Source organism: Grus americana, chromosome 3 (assembly GCF_028858705.1).
Source record: "Grus americana isolate bGruAme1 chromosome 3, bGruAme1.mat, whole genome shotgun sequence".
Lineage (NCBI taxonomy): Eukaryota > Metazoa > Chordata > Aves > Gruiformes > Gruidae > Grus > Grus americana.
The window spans coordinates 120424982-120442608 of record NC_072854.1 but is presented as its reverse complement, the minus strand read 5'-3'; the positions used below and the strand labels follow the sequence as shown (position 1 = coordinate 120442608).

The 17627-nt window shown below is 38.8% G+C and overlaps 1 protein-coding gene across 5 annotated transcripts in view; it reads left to right on the top strand.

Annotated features, from left to right (window-relative positions):
• Positions 1-17627, top strand: part of PLCB4 (phospholipase C beta 4) — a 206113-nt gene that overhangs the window by 148029 nt on the left and 40457 nt on the right. For 2 of the 5 annotated variants that reach the window (XM_054821818.1, XM_054821816.1), the window contains exons 17-27: positions 294-378; positions 2887-2977; positions 3896-3991; positions 5508-5608; positions 7342-7377; positions 10051-10192; positions 10838-10922; positions 11143-11267; positions 13267-13318; positions 15576-15678; positions 17438-17602. In XM_054821818.1, the coding sequence (XP_054677793.1) occupies positions 294-378; positions 2887-2977; positions 3896-3991; positions 5508-5608; positions 7342-7377; positions 10051-10192; positions 10838-10922; positions 11143-11267; positions 13267-13318; positions 15576-15678; positions 17438-17602 (1081 nt within the window). Of the gene's footprint in view, positions 1-293; positions 379-2886; positions 2978-3895; positions 3992-5507; positions 5609-7341; positions 7378-10050; positions 10205-10837; positions 10923-11142; positions 11268-13266; positions 13319-15575; positions 15679-17437; positions 17603-17627 lie in introns of all 5 variants that reach the window. The other 3 variants (XM_054821819.1, XM_054821817.1, XM_054821821.1) reach the window with 2 other exon arrangements.

Here is a 17627-nt window from a genome sequence, read left to right as displayed (position 1 = left end):
AGCTTAATAATGCCAATATTTTTAACTGTGGTAAATCTGTGAAATGTATTTGGATGTTCCATTAGTTGTGTGGGATTCTGTTAATCTACTTTTTTGGTCTTACTAAATTCATCTATGTCAGATCATAGACTTTTATTGACAGTTTAATTATAGTGAAGTAATACTTCTCAGTTGAGAGAAAGTAGGCAGTATATCATTTGGGATGTCTACATTACTTAGTATTAGTCTGTTTTGCTGAGTAATAGTGATTTCTTTTTTTATATTTAAAAATTAACCAACATCATCTTTTCCAGCAAATATCAACAGTACAAGATGTCAAAATACTGTGAAGATCTTTTTGGAGATCTCCTGTTGAAGCAGCCTTTAGAAACACATCCCGTATGTTATACTCTGCCAGTCTTCTAATTTTTTTAATATTACCTATATTTAATAGAGATGATAAACTGGGATCATATCACCTATAGTGCTGTTCACTGCCAGCCCTGGGCTTTCAAAAATGACTAGTGGTTTTTGGTTGTCTACGCTTTTTGGTCCTTATCTGATTTGTTTAATCTCTTCTGTGCAGGGCTCTGGTGAGCAGCCTGGGGAAATCCATCCCCTCGATGTGTGACGTAATATCAGCACCTATATAAAATACACCACATACATTGTATTTGCAGATCATACATAACTCTGAAATTGCCAGACGCTGTTGAAAACCAATTAATTATGAATTGCATGGTCTCAGCTGAGGAAACCTCTTCTTTCGACTGCACTTTGCATGCTCCAGATCAGGTCCTGCAGTCTAGGTATCCCCCACTACTGCATTAAGAATTAAATTAAGCATGAAGAGTTCCCTGCAGTCTCATTTGGACTATCAAGTGCACCGTAATCTGCATGCACTTCACTGTCCTGTGTGGCAGGAGATAACAACAGACACTCCTTCACAAACACAATATTTGAGAATTTAATAGCTTGTTACCCACTGCTTGCAGCTACTCCTCCCGGCCTTCCTTACTCTCCTGAGCAATGTGCTCACTGTCTGCCAGCAGACACCCAAAACCTGCAGATGGTCTTCAGTGCTGTGGGGGACCACGGAAGAGAGGACCGTGCCTTACCTTTCAGCTCCTGTCCATGTGGTCCCAGCAAAGGGGGCTCCTGGCATTACCATCTCTAGAGCTGTGCTGTTCTTGGCTTCCCTCACATGTTGCAGGGACAGCAACGCACAAGGCTTGGTGAATATCAGGTTGTTGCCCTGAAAAGTGCATACCAGAGAATGAAATCTATAGTGTTCTCCTGTAATGTGTGTAGCACCCTGCCACATTCCTCACAAAAGGCACCTTCCAGCAGCTTTCAGGGAAGCCTAAAATAGAGCTGGCCAAAGGCTGCCATGCTGCTACCTCATGGGCGAATTCAGACCCCAGCTACTCACAAAGCAAACGTTGCGGAAACGGCAGGAGGAGCTTGAAACGTGTATTTTATGAGTGTTTGGTTTCTGGTACCGCGACTGACTGAGGACAGACTTGAGAGAGACCTGGCACTGGGGGAAGCAGATTTGGTTTTAAGTAAAAGCAAATATTTGTCCAAATGGGCATCCAGCTGTGCCGTGTGCTTGAGGATGCAGGCTGGCATCCTGGAAGCCTGGGGATAAATGAGCTCTGCGGCACTGACATCTAGTGGAATTACAACCCAAGCGCGCTCAGAGACAATTGTGTTTTTTCTTCATCCAACATGCTGAAACTCCCATGACAGCTAGCCTGGTGGTTGTGGATAACCATTACCCTCCCGCAAGGAGGTTTGCACCCATTGTTGTGGGGCTGAGTTGGGTTGATTTGGTTTCTTTTGCTGGATTGTTACTTGTCACCTCTGCTGCTTCTATTTGGTTTCAAGTTGCGGTGCTTTGTTCCTGTGTTTCTTCATCTAGAATGCTGCTTCTGCATAACTCAGAGATGGATTTAAGGATAAGACTATCTGAATATTTCTTCTAAGAATTTTTACTGGCCCTGGAAATGTTTTCTACTCATATATCACTTGCGGTTCACTGGAAACCGCAGTCCATTATAGCAGCAACTCCCTGCGTGATATTCTTAGCCAGCCTGAGGTGGAGAGTGTGCTAATTACCATTCCCAAATCCCTGTTTCTTAGCCTCAATGATGTGATGGGGCTTAAATCAAAGGATTTTGCACTTTTTCTCTTTCCTCAATAACACTTTTTCTCCTTCCCCAAACTGGAACAAACCTTTTAGTAGTACTTCCTTGCGTATGTGAAACTTGCCATTAGCCTTTCACAAATACCGAAGATGGGACCCTGTAGCCCTACTGGCAGAAACAGTCCTCGTTACCTCGCTAAGGACTGGGTGGTGTTCCATTCACCAGTGCCTGCCCATTTCTACTCTGTACGGACGACCTTAAAGGTCTTTTCCAACCAAAACGATTCTATGTGTGGGCTGCCTTGCTTGCCTTATTACAGCTTGAAGGGACCGTAAAAGGTGACTTATTTAGAGATCAAATGATAATGGGCTAAACTGTGACTTGGAGTGCGTGTGAACCACAGGGAGAGGGAAGGTAGCAGGTCCTCCCATGAAGAGTTGCAAGGTCACAGCTGTGCCCACTGCTAGGCAGGAGAGGGGGAGACGTTTTGACCAGTGCAGCTGAGGATGACGTAGGCTGGAGACCAACATGCTGGCTTCAGCCAGCAACATTTATCTGAGCACAGCTTTCCCGTGGGACAGGGAGGAAGCAGAGGAGACAATATAACTGCAGTCACACTACCTCTCAGGGTTGTGCCTGAGGTGGCACTGCTTGTTCACCGCCCCTTACCATTGCTGTCCTAAAGTCAAAATCCCAAATAGGGATACAAAGAGGCCAAACAGCTGTTGTTAAGCCTTTTCTTTAAATTATTTTACAGCTTGATGCAGGTAAAGCCTTACCTTCCCCTAATGACCTCAAAAGAAAGATTCTCATCAAGAATAAAAGGCTGAAACCTGAGGTAGAAAAAAGTAAGTAAAGCTTGTCGAGTATTAAATTAAACAAAAGTCCACATTGGTATGAATAGGCTTTGTTACTAAATTTTCCAAATTGCCTGTACTTTAGTGTTGGAACAATATGAATTACATGGAAATGACACTTTGCCCTTGTGTTTTGTCTGAATGCCAGAGCCTAGGCCTTGATATCAGCATATAGCATTAGGCATAGATAGACCTAGAAATGTAATCCTGGGACTTGTATCAGATTGCTGTTTGAGCTAAAATATAACACAGATAGAATCTCTTGTAAAGTCTGCCTGCACTAGTATGTTTGCAGTGCTCTGTTTTTCCAGGATAAGCATAAAATGAAATGGAATTTCAAATTGCTGCTCTTGGTATTATTGCCAGTTCTGATATTTATCTTCTTTCAGTAATAATAATGTTGCTCTATTAGTTTCCAGTATGGCTGTAGTGATAAACCCTGGTCCTTCTCCATTCAAAGATAAGTGTACTGACCTTCCACTGACTTGAGTCATACATGATTGTGTTCATACCGTCTAACCGAAATGCACGTGGGAACACAACTGAAAATCCAAGCACTTTGCCTCCATTTGCATAGATCAGGCACCAAAGAGAGAGCTGTCCGTTCTTTGAAGAAGTAATATGCTTGCTCCAAAGATGTTTTAAGTCCATGGAAATATTTTTCTTAACTTCAGTGAGCTTTGGATACAGCCCTTACTGACTGCTTTTTAGATCTAACAACAGTTTATGTCTAAAGATGTTCTTACTCTCTAAAATTTTATTGCTAACTGAAAACTTAATCTTAGAGAACCCATTAAATAAAAGTAGCTCTCGGGATTAGAGAATCAATTATAATTGTTTTCATTTATTTCTTTGTGCTACAAACTGTTCATGTCATGACTAATTTATTTTTATTTTTCTTATTAACAGAACAGCTTGACGCTCTGAAAAAGATGATGGAGGCTGGGGAAACTGCTGCTCCTGTAAATATCTTAGAGGATGATAATGAAGAAGAAATAGAAAGTGGTGAGGATTTCATAGAGAAGGGCTCTCAAACATTGCCTGTGGTAAATGAGTAGGCCAGCATGAGCAGCTAGTATGCACGTTACTCACGTGCCCGCAATCTGTGGCAGCGGCCGTAAGTCTGTGCTCAGTGCAGGACCATTTATACAGACCTCCAGCCTTAGCATCTTGTCTGGATACACAGCTCCGGGACAGACTGTGGTAGGAACGTGAGCGCCGTTGCTGGTACTAGTGGTAATTTTTAACTTCCACTTACTGTGTAGAAGTCTTATAGGCACAGCAACCAAGTGAGATTTTCACTGTGTGTGTGAGAGAGTCTGGGAAGCTGTGATCTTTGCTTTGAAAACACATTTTGTCACTATTTTTAATATTTGTGTCAACATCAGATTGGATTATTGCATTATACTTTATAAGGAAAAAACGAGGGATAGGATTTTTCTTGCCAAACTTCAGATATCTTGAGTGTAAACATTTAGAACTGAGCCAGTGATGTAGAATGTGTTTATGGCCAACAGAGAAAAATAGACATATTTAGTGTGTGATTCACCTTGTCTGTTTTAAATGTCCACCATCAGAAGAGGTAAATCATGCATTGTCTGCAAGTGTCTGTACCAAGGTACTGGCCTGTGACCCCTGTCATACTGAACGTTCTGGCTTTAGCCTACACCTTGGTCCTCTCCTTGATTTTTTTTTTTTTATTTTTTTTCCCACTAGCACAAAGCCACTGCTGTTGCTGTCAGTAAAGGTCCTCATGACAGATATTCTTTGTGATCCAAATCCAGTATCTGTCCTTGCAATGCTAAAAAAGACTGAAGTACAACAATTTTTGGAGAGCCCTCAGTATCTTTCTTCAGGTGCTCAAGGAGCACAGATGAGATTCTGTTATTTTGCAGGCTGATTTCCATTGGAATGCTTATTTCTAATAGGGCTTTTATTGTGCTGTGTTTATAAATTATATGCTAGACTACCAAGAGGCTCAAATAATTATTTTCTAAAATTGTTTTTTAAATCCATATGAATAATGTGATTAATGATTTTTTGTAAGAGAACTTTCTAGATTCTTTGAGTACACTAGGTTCTAACAGAAAATCACCTTAAAAGCCAAGGAAAATTATTCCCTATAATAGGGAAGACAGTAAGGAGACTCTAACAATGCGCATGAGAAGTCTGGACACCAGCAACTTCTTACATCTTTATTTAAAGATCTCTGTCTTCATTTCTTGTTATTTCCCCAAGCCTATTGGGTTTTTTTTACACTTTTGCTAAGCAAATTGCTGATTCCTTCAAAACTACACTAAATAAAATTTCTCTTACTAACCACGTCAAAGCCATAAGAATCTCATGCCTTAGCTGTAATTTACTACTAATGCTTGGAAATCTGAACCCCTGGGGTTTACTTCTGTTTTTAAAAAATACCAAAACCAAAGCTATGTATTCAGCTGTCAGTTGTTTCATGTCTCTCACGAAACCAGCAGTTGCTGTGGTTTTTTGCACTGATCCTTCTTTCTTTTCTTTGCAGCTGACCAGGAAGAAGAAGCTCATCCAGAGTACAAATTTGGAAGTGACCTTACTGTAGATGATTACAGTCAAAAAGAAGCTGTTGCCATCAGCGTCAAAAAGGTGGGATTGCTTCTTAAATATATTTCTTTAGAAGCTTTCCACAGAGGTGGGTGTAAAAGACACTGTGTTTTGTGGAAACATAACAGCACATGTTGTCAGAAGAGTCAAACATGAGATCTTCACCAGATTTCTAACCTTTAGGGTCATGAGAAGACAAAATTTTGTAGCTGAAGATACTCTCTGCTTTTTCAGGTAGAATACTCATTGAGGAAACAGAATCAGTATGTAGGGAAAGAATATACAAGGAGTGGAGGATTTGATCAAAAATGCTAATTAAAGGCAGCGAGCAGTTTCCTGCTCCTGCCTCTGATATTTCACTTGGCGTCTCAGTTGCAGAGCCCTAATACGAGGTGGAATATCAGCTTCCTCGTTCAGTGATTTTTTTTGGAAGGTTGCATCCTTTGTCTTCATTGTAGGGATTCCCTGGGTCATTTTTGATTGTTAACTCTCAGGATAGATTCTCCCTTCCACCTGCAGTAATGAAGGAGAAATACGACGATCGTTCGGCAGTGGGGTGGTATGGCAGTGGGGTGGTATGGCAGTGGGGCTCTACCAGAGAGCCAGCTGGCAGACAGGGTAAGAGTCCCCTTTATTCCACTCATACGTGATTTAGTACAGTTTGTCAGTCTGTGCTCAGTAACTTGAGTGTTACTTGATAGTAGGTACAGAATATTGGAATTCGGAACTAAGGCTGCTCTGGCACTGAAGGCATTATTACTGCTTGCTACAGAAAAAACCCCACATGTGAGTGCTAAGGTACCTTATCACATCACGCTCCTCTGTCGCTCAAGTATTTTAGCCACTTCTTTTCTCCTGCTTGGCTACCTTGGATCTTACTCCAGATAGAAGTAGAGGTATGGAAAATCTTTCCTTGCACAGATTCCCCTTGGCAGTATGTTTCTAGCTACTAGATCACTGAGACATCAGACCTGCCTTCTTGGTATCTCTTCATGTCGACATCTTTACTTCTTCAGGACTTTTACGAATCCTCCCACTGAAGTGTTGTTTAACTTCTTTGCTCTAGGGCCGGTTTCACTTACTAAGTCAGCTGGTCCTTAACTACCTGAGTGCTTTGGGGTTTGGTTTGTTGTTGGGGTTTTTTTTTGTCAGATTAGTCACTCATCCTCAGCACATGCCCTTGGGTAACTTCTCTGTTTCTTTGCTGATCAGTGACTTGATCCTTATTCTTTAGGAATGTACAGTCAGTGCCAAGTCAACATTTATCTGTCCAAGTTTCTCAGTAGTGGCAGCTTGTAATCGAAGACAGACAGCAGACTGTCCCGCTGCAAATAACATCTTGAGATAGACCTTTTCCAAATGTGGACATATAAAGCACAGTTTACAGCAGTCTTAACCCGCAAGTTTTCAGAGCCTGGCCGGTTTGCATATCCAGATCAGATGATTTTTTGTGTTGTCTGGGTGTGTCATTCTTTCGTTCTTTGAAACTTCCTGTCCCCAGCATCTAGTGATAGCGCTGGTTTGGGCTTAACTGTCTGGCATCCTCCGTCCTAGTCCCATTGCTAGTGAGCTGTTGAATTTCATATCTTGTGTACCCGGATTTGAAAGAAACTGCAAATATTTGCAAATGTATGGGACAGATGAGCCACAAAGGAAGGTGGAAAACGGTATACTTTTTGCTAAATGCATAAATTTTTGAGGATTTTTTTTTTCTTACTGTGAGTGTTTCCTATTGCTTTTTCTTTGGGTAATGTATATATATTTTTTTCCCTTAGGCTGTTGAAGATTCTGAGCAAGAAAACAATAAAAAGGTGACACATAGGATGTTATGTAGTTTGTTTTATTGCTTTATATATAACACACATTACTTACCATGCATTCTTAGTGGTTTAACAATTTTATGCACAGTTTCACTGCACCTACAGAGTATTTTTGAAAGTGACTCTACCTCCTTTTCTTCTCTAGGGTTTCTTCTGCTGTACTTTTATCCTGGGGTTAGGGCTGTCAGAAAATTTGGGGACAGACAGGAGTGCATGACTTTTGCCTCCTTAGAAGTGTCTGATCTCAGTCTCCAATGCGAGGCACTGGGAAATAGCAGTTCTTTGAATGGTGTTGAGATGTATCATCCCTGCTTCTTTTTTTTTCCCCTCTTCCCTTACCCTGACTGCACTTTGTTTTCCTCTCTCTTTTTCCTCCTTTTGCTTTCCCTTGGGACTTCTGCATTTATCTTCTCTCAGGAATCCCTTCTGTAAGACTCTTCCCACCTCCTTCCACTCTTCTTCCTTCTCTTCTCTCATTAAAGCTGCTCCTGTTCCTAACCACACTTTGTTTCAGTCTGTGTTGTTTTCTAAGTGGGTTCTGCTACTTTTCTTGAGGGGTGGGGATATATAAATAACCTAGAGAGATCAACTTTCCCCCTTTGTTTTCTCTAGCCCTTAAAAGGGTCATGCGCTGTTGTAACCATTCCTTCGTTTCTCTAGGCTTTTAAGAAACATTCCAGCCTTACCCCTTTCTAATTCATAGTTTTAAAGTTGTGAACGCTGCAAAGAGTAGAGCCTATTTATTCTAAAAAATATGGGTCTGCAGGTAAATAAGATAAAATCCATAACGTGTAGATTGTCTTGCAGCTAGTATGTCAGTAGTGCAGTCATACAGCTATAGTCTGCAGGGTACTGTTGCCTTGGCGCTAAGGCACAGATAATCCCCTTTGACTTTCCTTTTACTTAGACATTTATGGACCAAGATAGTAAAATACGATTAACAATTCTGAGCGTTCCACAAGAGGCACATTGAAGGAGCCTGGTTTTTAGAAGATGAGTGGTCAGTTCTCCCTGAATTATTGGTCTTCCCAAAATGAAGACACTGGAAAGGACTAGGTCCTTTGAAGAAGTGTAGCCTTAATTTGATCTAAACTCTCTTAACAAATATTGACCTAGTAACAAACAAATGCCTGTATTCTACTAATAAAGGGGTGTACCATTTGGCATATTTAGGGAACAGATCTGTGAATCCCCAGTATGTGGATTCCTGAAAAGCAGTTGTGTTGAGCCCTGGTGATCAGCATTAAAATTTCATGGACCACTGGAAGGTTCATTCAGTCTAAAACGCACATAAAACCATGTGCACCTGGACTCATTCTGATAACTCAGCTATTTCATGCAGTCAGAAAATGATGTTCCTTGTGACTATAATCATCTTATATCAAGGCGTACATTGTTTCAGTTCACATGGAATTCATTTTTTCAAATGGGTCCACACTATATAGGAGGTAGAGGCACATGCCCGTAATACTGGCAAGTAGTTTCACATTTCCTTTCCTCTCCCGTGTCCTGAGTAAATGAGTTGCAGTAGTGTAGGTACTGTGTACTGCATTTGTCTTCCATGCTTTAATGCTGATGCTGTTAGACATGCTGAGGCTTACTGCCCAAGAAAGGACTTTGCAGTGCTTCCGGTTACCCCGATAGAAAAATGGAGGAGAACTTTCTGACAAACACAGGTTGCATTCTGAAAATAAAAAGCTGTACTGTAAGAATTTTGGAATATAATTAGTACTTTCTTGCAGAAGTTCACTGTCAGTCTACAGTAGGTTAGATTTTTTTTTTTTTGGTAACTGGTTCACTGATAGGAGAACAAGCAAAAATATTTGTCGGAAAAATGCCGTGAACAGTAAGCCTTGCGGAGTTTGCTTAGATTGACAGAGATCTTTCTTTTTCTTTCCTTTCTTTCAGTGAAAAGAATGTGTTTCGACCTGGTTTAGGGAAGGGAAAAAGTTGGACAGGTAGATCCACATGGGAAGTGCTTCCTATTGTGGGTTTCTAGCAGATGAGATAGTCGTAGAAAACTTTTGCAGTTCTCTCATAAATACAGTGTATCTTCATGTGAATGATGGATTCAGATTTTTATCATTTTAATGTCCAGGAATATGAGCTTGGTACTTTGTCTGCTGTTGGTCTTGTGATATCTGTTTGTCCAGTGAAGGCTGTAATCCCTATATTTTGGTCTACTTTTATTAGTAAAGTTTAGCAGTTGAACCTATTTGTGTTTTAACGTTGAGAAGGTTCTACTTGGTACCAAGTAGGCATTACCCCACCGCAGTTGCTATGAGAAAATTTGTATTAAATCACAATTCTTAGAAGTTTATTTGGCAAAGGTAGATCATTATCTCCCACCATTGTTCAGTTTGTTGAAATATTTATCTTTTATCCCAAAGCTGTCCCACTAACATCACGTAATATTTACCCACTGCTTAGGAGCTTTTCTATCATCAGTCCTCTTGCATGCATCCTGTAACATTGAGAGTGTTTGGTGCCTATATCAGGAAGAAAATAAATCTTAATTTGTGACATTGAATTTCTACTTTTATTAATTTGCACTTTGTTTAACTTTCTTCAGATTTGGGTGTAATTGTGTATCACACTTGAAAATTCCAACAATAGTGTTTGCACGCACAAATAGTGATTAATCTTTTTAATGTCTGTTTTCAGGGTTTAGTAACTGTTGAAGATGAACAAGCATGGATGGCATCTTACAAATATGTAGGTGCCACAACCAATATACATCCATATTTATCAACAATGGTCAACTATGCTCAACCTGTAAAATTTCAAGGTTTCGATGTAGCAGAAGGTAACATAAAAGGTTGAATGAAATAAAAGTATTTGTCTGCTTATTCTAGGTAGTTTTTTTAATCTCTACATTTCCTGAGTGTAGAAGTGGTGTAAGACTTTTATAGTTTAATGACCATCATCAGTACATTTTTAGATCTGTTTTCTTGGATGTAAAAGTAGCATGTTATTCCGTTGGTCATCCACACGGAGTCACTAAATTACTGGGAGAATACGAAGCTGTTGAGGTTGAGGTTGATTCTATTCTATATGCCTTTCCGTTTAAACTGCCTTTTTTAGTTCATCTTTCTGTAAAGTAAGGTTAGCGTGATCGTCACAGTGGTCAGCAGTTAGCTGATGCTTTCATGTTGCACACTAGACCGTTTATCGTGTTTTTTTGCCTTATCTAGCCATACAACACAGACTTTGAACAACAATTTTGTCCTTAAAAAAAAAAAAGTTTTGTTGATTTCCCAGGAAGTGAAAGAAAAAGGAAAGTCAGAAATATTATGAAATTTGTCTTCAGTATAATTTGATTCTATGAGTGACAGATAATGGGGAAAGAGACCAGAATTTGCTATATGCTGCTATTACATATAGTGCATGATTTTGAATTTGGATTTGTCATTACAGAAGTATTTTAAAATGTCTTGTCTTTTCTTTCTAGAACGTAATATTCATCATAATATGTCCTCTTTCAATGAATCAGTCGGACTAGGGTATTTGAAGACCCATGCTATTGAGTTTGTGAAGTATCCTTTCACCTCCTCATACCACTTCTCTACTAATGCTACAGATAAACAATAAGCGTACCTTTCTAGATTTACAGTGTTCCGCGTCTGTAAAGGAAAAGGGAAAGTAGGTCGTAGGATGAGAAACAGTAAGATTAATGTAAGAAATATTGAAGATACCAGGAGACGACCATCCATTTCTATGATGTTTTTATCTCATTTTCCTTGATGAATTATACAGTTATAATAAACGACAAATGAGTCGGATATACCCAAAGGGAGGCCGAGTGGATTCCAGTAATTACATGCCTCAGATTTTCTGGAACGCTGGCTGCCAGATGGTCTCACTGAACTATCAGACCCCAGGTAGGCAGCAACGACCAGTGAACCTCAATCCTAAAGAATGGCTTGGGCAGGAACTCTCAAACAGATGCCATGGATTTGCTTCTGGCATTTTTTGAGGAAACAGACATATGGCTAAATAATACAGTGGGGTGGAATTGTGGAAGCGTAAGAAAAGGAGCAATAAAAGCGCCGTACATAGAAGGAAAATTCAGTCCCCTTTCATGGAAAAATAATAGACTGTTGTAACTTTTCACATAAATGATAATGTTTTATTAATAAAAAGTATTAATTACAGGGAAATCACTGTTTTCACAAAACACAGCTTGGCACAGTTGGGTGCGTGTCTGCAAAGTAAAGATGGAGTGTACAAATTAAGATGATAAAAAGTAATGACTGTGCGCCAAATGCATTTCTAGACCAGTTATTGTGAAGTGTTAAAAAGTCGTGTTCAGCATCGGAGAATGGGGTCTGAGATCCCAGCTGAGAGAATGATGGCAGGGAATGTAAATGCTTCTCCACAGCGTAAACTGGGAGGAGATGTATTGTTCCTGTTCAGTGAAAGTGTGAGTATAACAGGCTAGGGTTTTTTGGTTTATTTTAGGTTTTTTTTAATTAATCTAGGAGTGTTTTCAGTCATGTATGTAACAGACCAGTTTTTCCATTTTCTTTTTCTAGCTGCGATAGTGCTTTTGTGCTTCCATTTTTTTTTACACACTCGCGCACACACCCCCCCCAAAAATTGTCTGTGGTACTGCAGACACTCCTAATGGTAATTCCGCGAGTTTTGTCCTGCAAAGCTTTGCACCGAGTTCACTAGCTGAGGAGGCAAGGGAAGACTGTCCTGGAATACACTGCTCGTAAAGCGCTCCACTGGACCCGATACGGAGGTTGGAGCAGATATGCAAGCTTCAGTCTTCTCCCAGCACTGCTTCTGCCCACTGCATGTCGTTCTCAACCCCTTTATATAATAAGAGTGGTAATTGTATAATCAAAGTGAGCAACTCTCCTGTGTTAGTCGTCTATGATCCAGCTGTGGTATCAGGCTGAAGAATAATTGAGGAAATACAAGTTAAGGCTGTCCAGTAAAGCAAATAATAATGAGCATATGAGAATCTTATATTTTGTGTAACAGAGAACATACAGAAAAGATTTTGTTCCTTTTTGAAGGTAGAGTCTGTTGGGCAAGAAAATACCCATGTTATTGCTAAACAAGGATATTGTATTCTAGTGTAACTGGAAACCTGCAAGAAAACATTTTATTTTTTACAAAGTTTGGGAGAGGTTTTGGTGGGAGGGGGCTTATTATGTGTTTACAATCTGTCTTGTATATACAAGTGCCGTAATAATGCATTTGAGTAAACCTCAGATGCTTTAAATGTTGAAACTAGGCAATGCTGCTGTGATCTTTGTGGTTGCTTTTTTGTGGTATTTTATTCAGTTAAGCCCGTAGAAAACCAGTGTGATATCTCACCTTCTGTAAGACATCAGAATACAGACAGCTTCATCGGAAGTAGTTGTCTGTGATCATCGTAGAGAAATACATACTTCTAGGATGTCTCATCAAGTATGCTTTATATGTCTGCCTTAGACTAAGATTAATTGCACTGTTTAAGTGCTCGTATCCCTCCGTTACTCAAAGTGATTCTAGCTCGCTAGCGGAAATGGAGACACCTATACAGTAGATACCAAAAGTGAGATGATGGAAATCCCATCCCAGGCACTTCACACGACCACAATCTGATGCTTCTCTGCCTACCAAGTGTGTTTGAATTCAGGGAGAGACTGTGTTTTCGAAGCACAGTGTAGACTTCAGCTGGGTTAATAAAGCTGTTAATACTGTGAAGAAATCCGAAGTTTTCCTATTGCTTCCTTTTATTTCTTAATGTGTCTGTTTTATATGCATTAAATTTAATTTTTATTTAAACTGATTATTCTGGACAAACTTATTTTCTTTTCTAAAAAGGATTGTTCATGATCTGCATTAATCAGAAGGAAAGTAATTTTTTTTCTCTCGTGACAGATTTAGCAATGCAGTTGAATCAAGGAAAATTTGAATATAATGGATCATGCGGGTGAGTGATATGATTTAAACTGTTGTCACTGTCTATCAGAATCCTTTACTATGGTTTTAATAAAATTTTGTCACTATTAATTATGTGTTACAGAAGAAAAATGGGATGTTAGGTGAAGAGTAGAAATTAGTAGAATTCAGGGAGAATTATCCCCTGCAAGGAGGTATTGTGACGAATATGCTTTTTAATTATGCCCAGTTTTTAAAGATGAGCTAGAAAGGGATTTGTGTGCAAATTATGAAGATGATCATGGATACCATACACAGTTATTTAAATACATCTTCATCTTCTGTTCACAAGCTTTCTTTGAAGATACGCCTCAGAATGGAGATTCATTGCACAGTTCACAGAATTGCCAAATTTACTTGGACAAGCTGAGCCTTAATACGTAGGCAACGTTTTTTTAATCTGTGTACTTTAGTTGTAGAGCAGATTTCACAGAGCATCCTGAAGTGTTTCATGTCTCTTTAGTTCTTACCCATGACTTTTGCATGAAAAAGGATGCTCAAGTGACGTTGACAGATTTTTCTGAAATGTTGAGTTTATACCTTAATAGGATAGGCTGATCGTTAACATCACAAGAAAGGAGAATTTTGATGAATTATAGGAAATTACAGTCCAGAATCACATTAAAATCTGCAAACTCATCCTGGGAAAAAACAAATGCAAATCTTATTCAGAAAGAAAATCTGAGAAGATGAAGCTTGGTAAAATTCCTCATCTGCAGAATAGGCAGCATAGTGTTTTGCCACTCCATGCCTTGACTTCAGTTCTGAACTCTTCAGATAGAGGCTGTTGGGTTTGACAGAAGTGCAGTCTCTGGTCATTTCAGTCAGAATAGCAAAACCAGAAGAAAACCAAAGTTGTTTTTTTGTCAGAGTATGATTCCTTCCTTGTTTGACCCACACGTCTAGTGAAAGAGCACATATTCACTATTGCCAAATGCTCTGAAGGACAGGCATCATTATCGACTAAATTACTTGATCCTTATGTCAGTCTTCTGGTATTATAGAGTGGTATATTTTTATATGCATTGTAATTGTAGCGCTGTTTCAGTCACAGAAAACATGCAGGGCAATGAAAAAATACATTTCCTTCTCTCTGTACTCCTTTTTTTCTCTGATTTACAGTTTTCATGCTGGTGAAATAAGATGGAGTCACTCTAGCTTCAGCGTTTTTTATTTCAGCAGGCCTGAAGCAGAGGCTAAGGATGTTTCTGATAGCTCCCTTCTGCCCATAACCTATTTTAATAAAATATTATGAAATCACACACATTTATAATGTCAGAAAAATGAGGAATATTACTTTCCTAAACAGAAGCCACATTATGAAAAAATGGGGGAAATCATTGACATTCTCTCCATTGGAATTTTTCCAGCATTTTTTAATTATTTCTGAATTCCGTCTAGGCCTTTATTAACATTGTGTACCAGTGATTCACTAGAGAGACTAAGGGGGGATAAAAAAATGACCTTCTAGCAGCTGTTGTCTGTCAGGGCTGCAGAATTAGCAAGATGACTCCCGTTACATGTTTCCATCCACCAGTGGAAGAGAACCCCTGTCATTTCTGTGATCAACCGCTATTTCATTTTGGTGGCAGAATCCTTGGGTTTTGATTCATCAGAGCACGTATCGGCTTCATTGATATGTTGATCCAGGGTATAGTCCTCAGGGATGTATTGTAAGTGTTATTATGGTAGTACCTTTCATGCTACTATAATTAACAATCTGTCAGCACTGACATTATCAGCTGTTTCCCCCAAGGTTTTATAACCGAGATGAAAAAATGAGCTTCAAGCTGAAATTTATTGTATGAATCTTGACTCTGTGGAACTGCTTCATTTGAAAACATAAATTTGAATAAGCCCTCTGTATTTTTCCAAAGTGTTAAAGAATTAAAACAAATGAGAGCATCTACTTTTTATTATGCGATAACTCACTGTATTTTTAAAATGTATTATTAAATTATTTTGAAATGTTCTTGATTATATTACATTTCTTTTCATCTTGAAATTCAGGGTTGATTTCACCTCTCAGTAGCTGGCAGTTCAAAATTAAGATTAACGTTTATCTGTACTCTGGACAACCGAGATATTTCCTTTTACGTCCTCACACTTGCAGCTAGAGTGATAGTCTGTATTTTACAGTGCTGTAGGAGAGCTCATTGGTTAAAGCTCAAACATCCATTTCATTTGTATTTAATACAATTTTAATTTCCACACAAGAATAATTTTCTTCTTCTTTTTCTTGAAATAAGGTATCTACTTAAACCAGATTTCATGCGACGACCAGATCGAACATTTGACCCTTTCTCTGAAACTCCTGTAGATGGTGTAATTGCTGCAACATGTTCTGTACAGGTAAAACAGCAATAAACAAACTTCCGTCATCTTATCACATCCAAAATCACATTTGAATGTCAATAGAAACAGGATATCTACAGATGTGTTTGGATTGTGTGGATTTTGTCAATTTGTTTCCATTGTGGTTTTATTTTTTTGTTGCTGGCTAAGACATCTATGCTTACTTGATCTGAGTTGGTTAGAAACGGTTTGTAAAAATACGTTATCACTTAATTTTGACCCCCCTCGTGCTCTTTTTGAATTACATCAAAATTACACTTTGATTTGCACAAATGAATAAATGAAGTCAATTTCTGTGGACAGTATGAAATTATGCAAACATCACTTGTCACCAAAGAGCAAGGAGGAACATGGGCACACAGGGACAGGATATTTTCAAAATAAGTAGAGAAGAACAGTTGATGTGATGAAGGCCATTACTTTGGAGTTATCAATGAGTAACAAAGTCCATAAAACTTCTGTTGTAGTTCTAAAGCATGGTTAGGCATCACGTTTTGGAAGGAGGCTGACAATTGTAAAACCTGTTCTGTGACTTTACTCTCTTTGCTCAAATACCCTATCTGTAGCTTAACAAAAGACTGAAGCTTTCAGTTACCACCTTCTACGTGCAGAATGGAAGTTTCCAACTCTCCCACCAAGGGCTTGTTGTGCATTCTAGACATACAACTAAGTTTCATTTGCACCTCCAGAAGAACAAAAACTTTTTATTAATGTTTTTTCTTTAATGTTAACGATAGTACAGTCCCTCCAAGATGGAAGTGGGATCTGGTGGTGAGAACATAAGTTCGAGGTATCACTAGAGGTAGTTCTTAGATCATGTATTTTGTCACTTGCTCTTCTTGTGTGACTAAAACTAGTATAAAATTCCCTATAAATTCTGATATAAAGGAGTTGAGTGGACTGAAGCCGGTGATGGTACCCCTCAGCCACATAACTTTTCAGATTTGTTATCCAGAGTGTTCCCTGGAAGAATGTTAGATCATGAAAAGAAAAGGACTTGAAATGAGCTTAAATCGTGTTTCAGTGGTTTTTGGTTTTTTTTTTCCTTCCTTGATCATAGTAATGAAAACCTTAGCTGTATTTTTAAGTAGTAGATCATCTTGATGGAATAAAAATTTTCCCTGGAATAATGACCTGCTGTGGCTAGATTAATCTTGACTTGGAGTATGACTTAGAGCCAAATTGCAACAAATCTTCATATACATAACAATATAGAGGACTCGTGTGGGGTTTTTGTTTGTTTGCTTTGTGAGCATTTCCCAGACACGTAATACGGAGTCAGACTGACATGTGATTAGTTTAAAACCTTTAAGTGAAAGCAGAGCAATAGCTTCCTTTCACCTCTTTGTAGTCAAGACATAGAATAGATTACTACTTCTGAACAGAAAGTTTAAAGTCACAGAATAGCAGTGCCAATCTTGGTTGTTTCAATCAGTGGTTTTCAGTAATATTGTGAACGCATCTGTGAGACGTCAGCTAATTGGGCTGACTGACTTACAACTGGTAATACCATAGCACAATGAGCGCAGTCATTTCCAGTTAAGGATATATTTTAGGTCTTATCACAACAGCTTTTCTGAAGAAGCACAGTTTTAGCACTAAATATACCATTTTCATATGATGAAATAAATATATCTGTTCTGTATAAAGCATTTTTCAGACTGCTGTCAATAAAAAAAGATCAATATTTCCATTATTCATAAAATGCTTTGTACTTTGTATTGCTTTTCCTTACTGCTCTTTTATTATGTTGCAGGTAATATCTGGTCAGTTCTTATCAGACAAAAAAATCGGTACGTATGTAGAAGTGGATATGTATGGTTTACCCACGGACACGATACGTAAAGAATTTCGAACACGCATGGTGATGAACAATGGTCTGAACCCTGTTTACAATGAAGAATCATTTGTATTCCGAAAGGTAGGATATTTAGAAAGCACAGTTT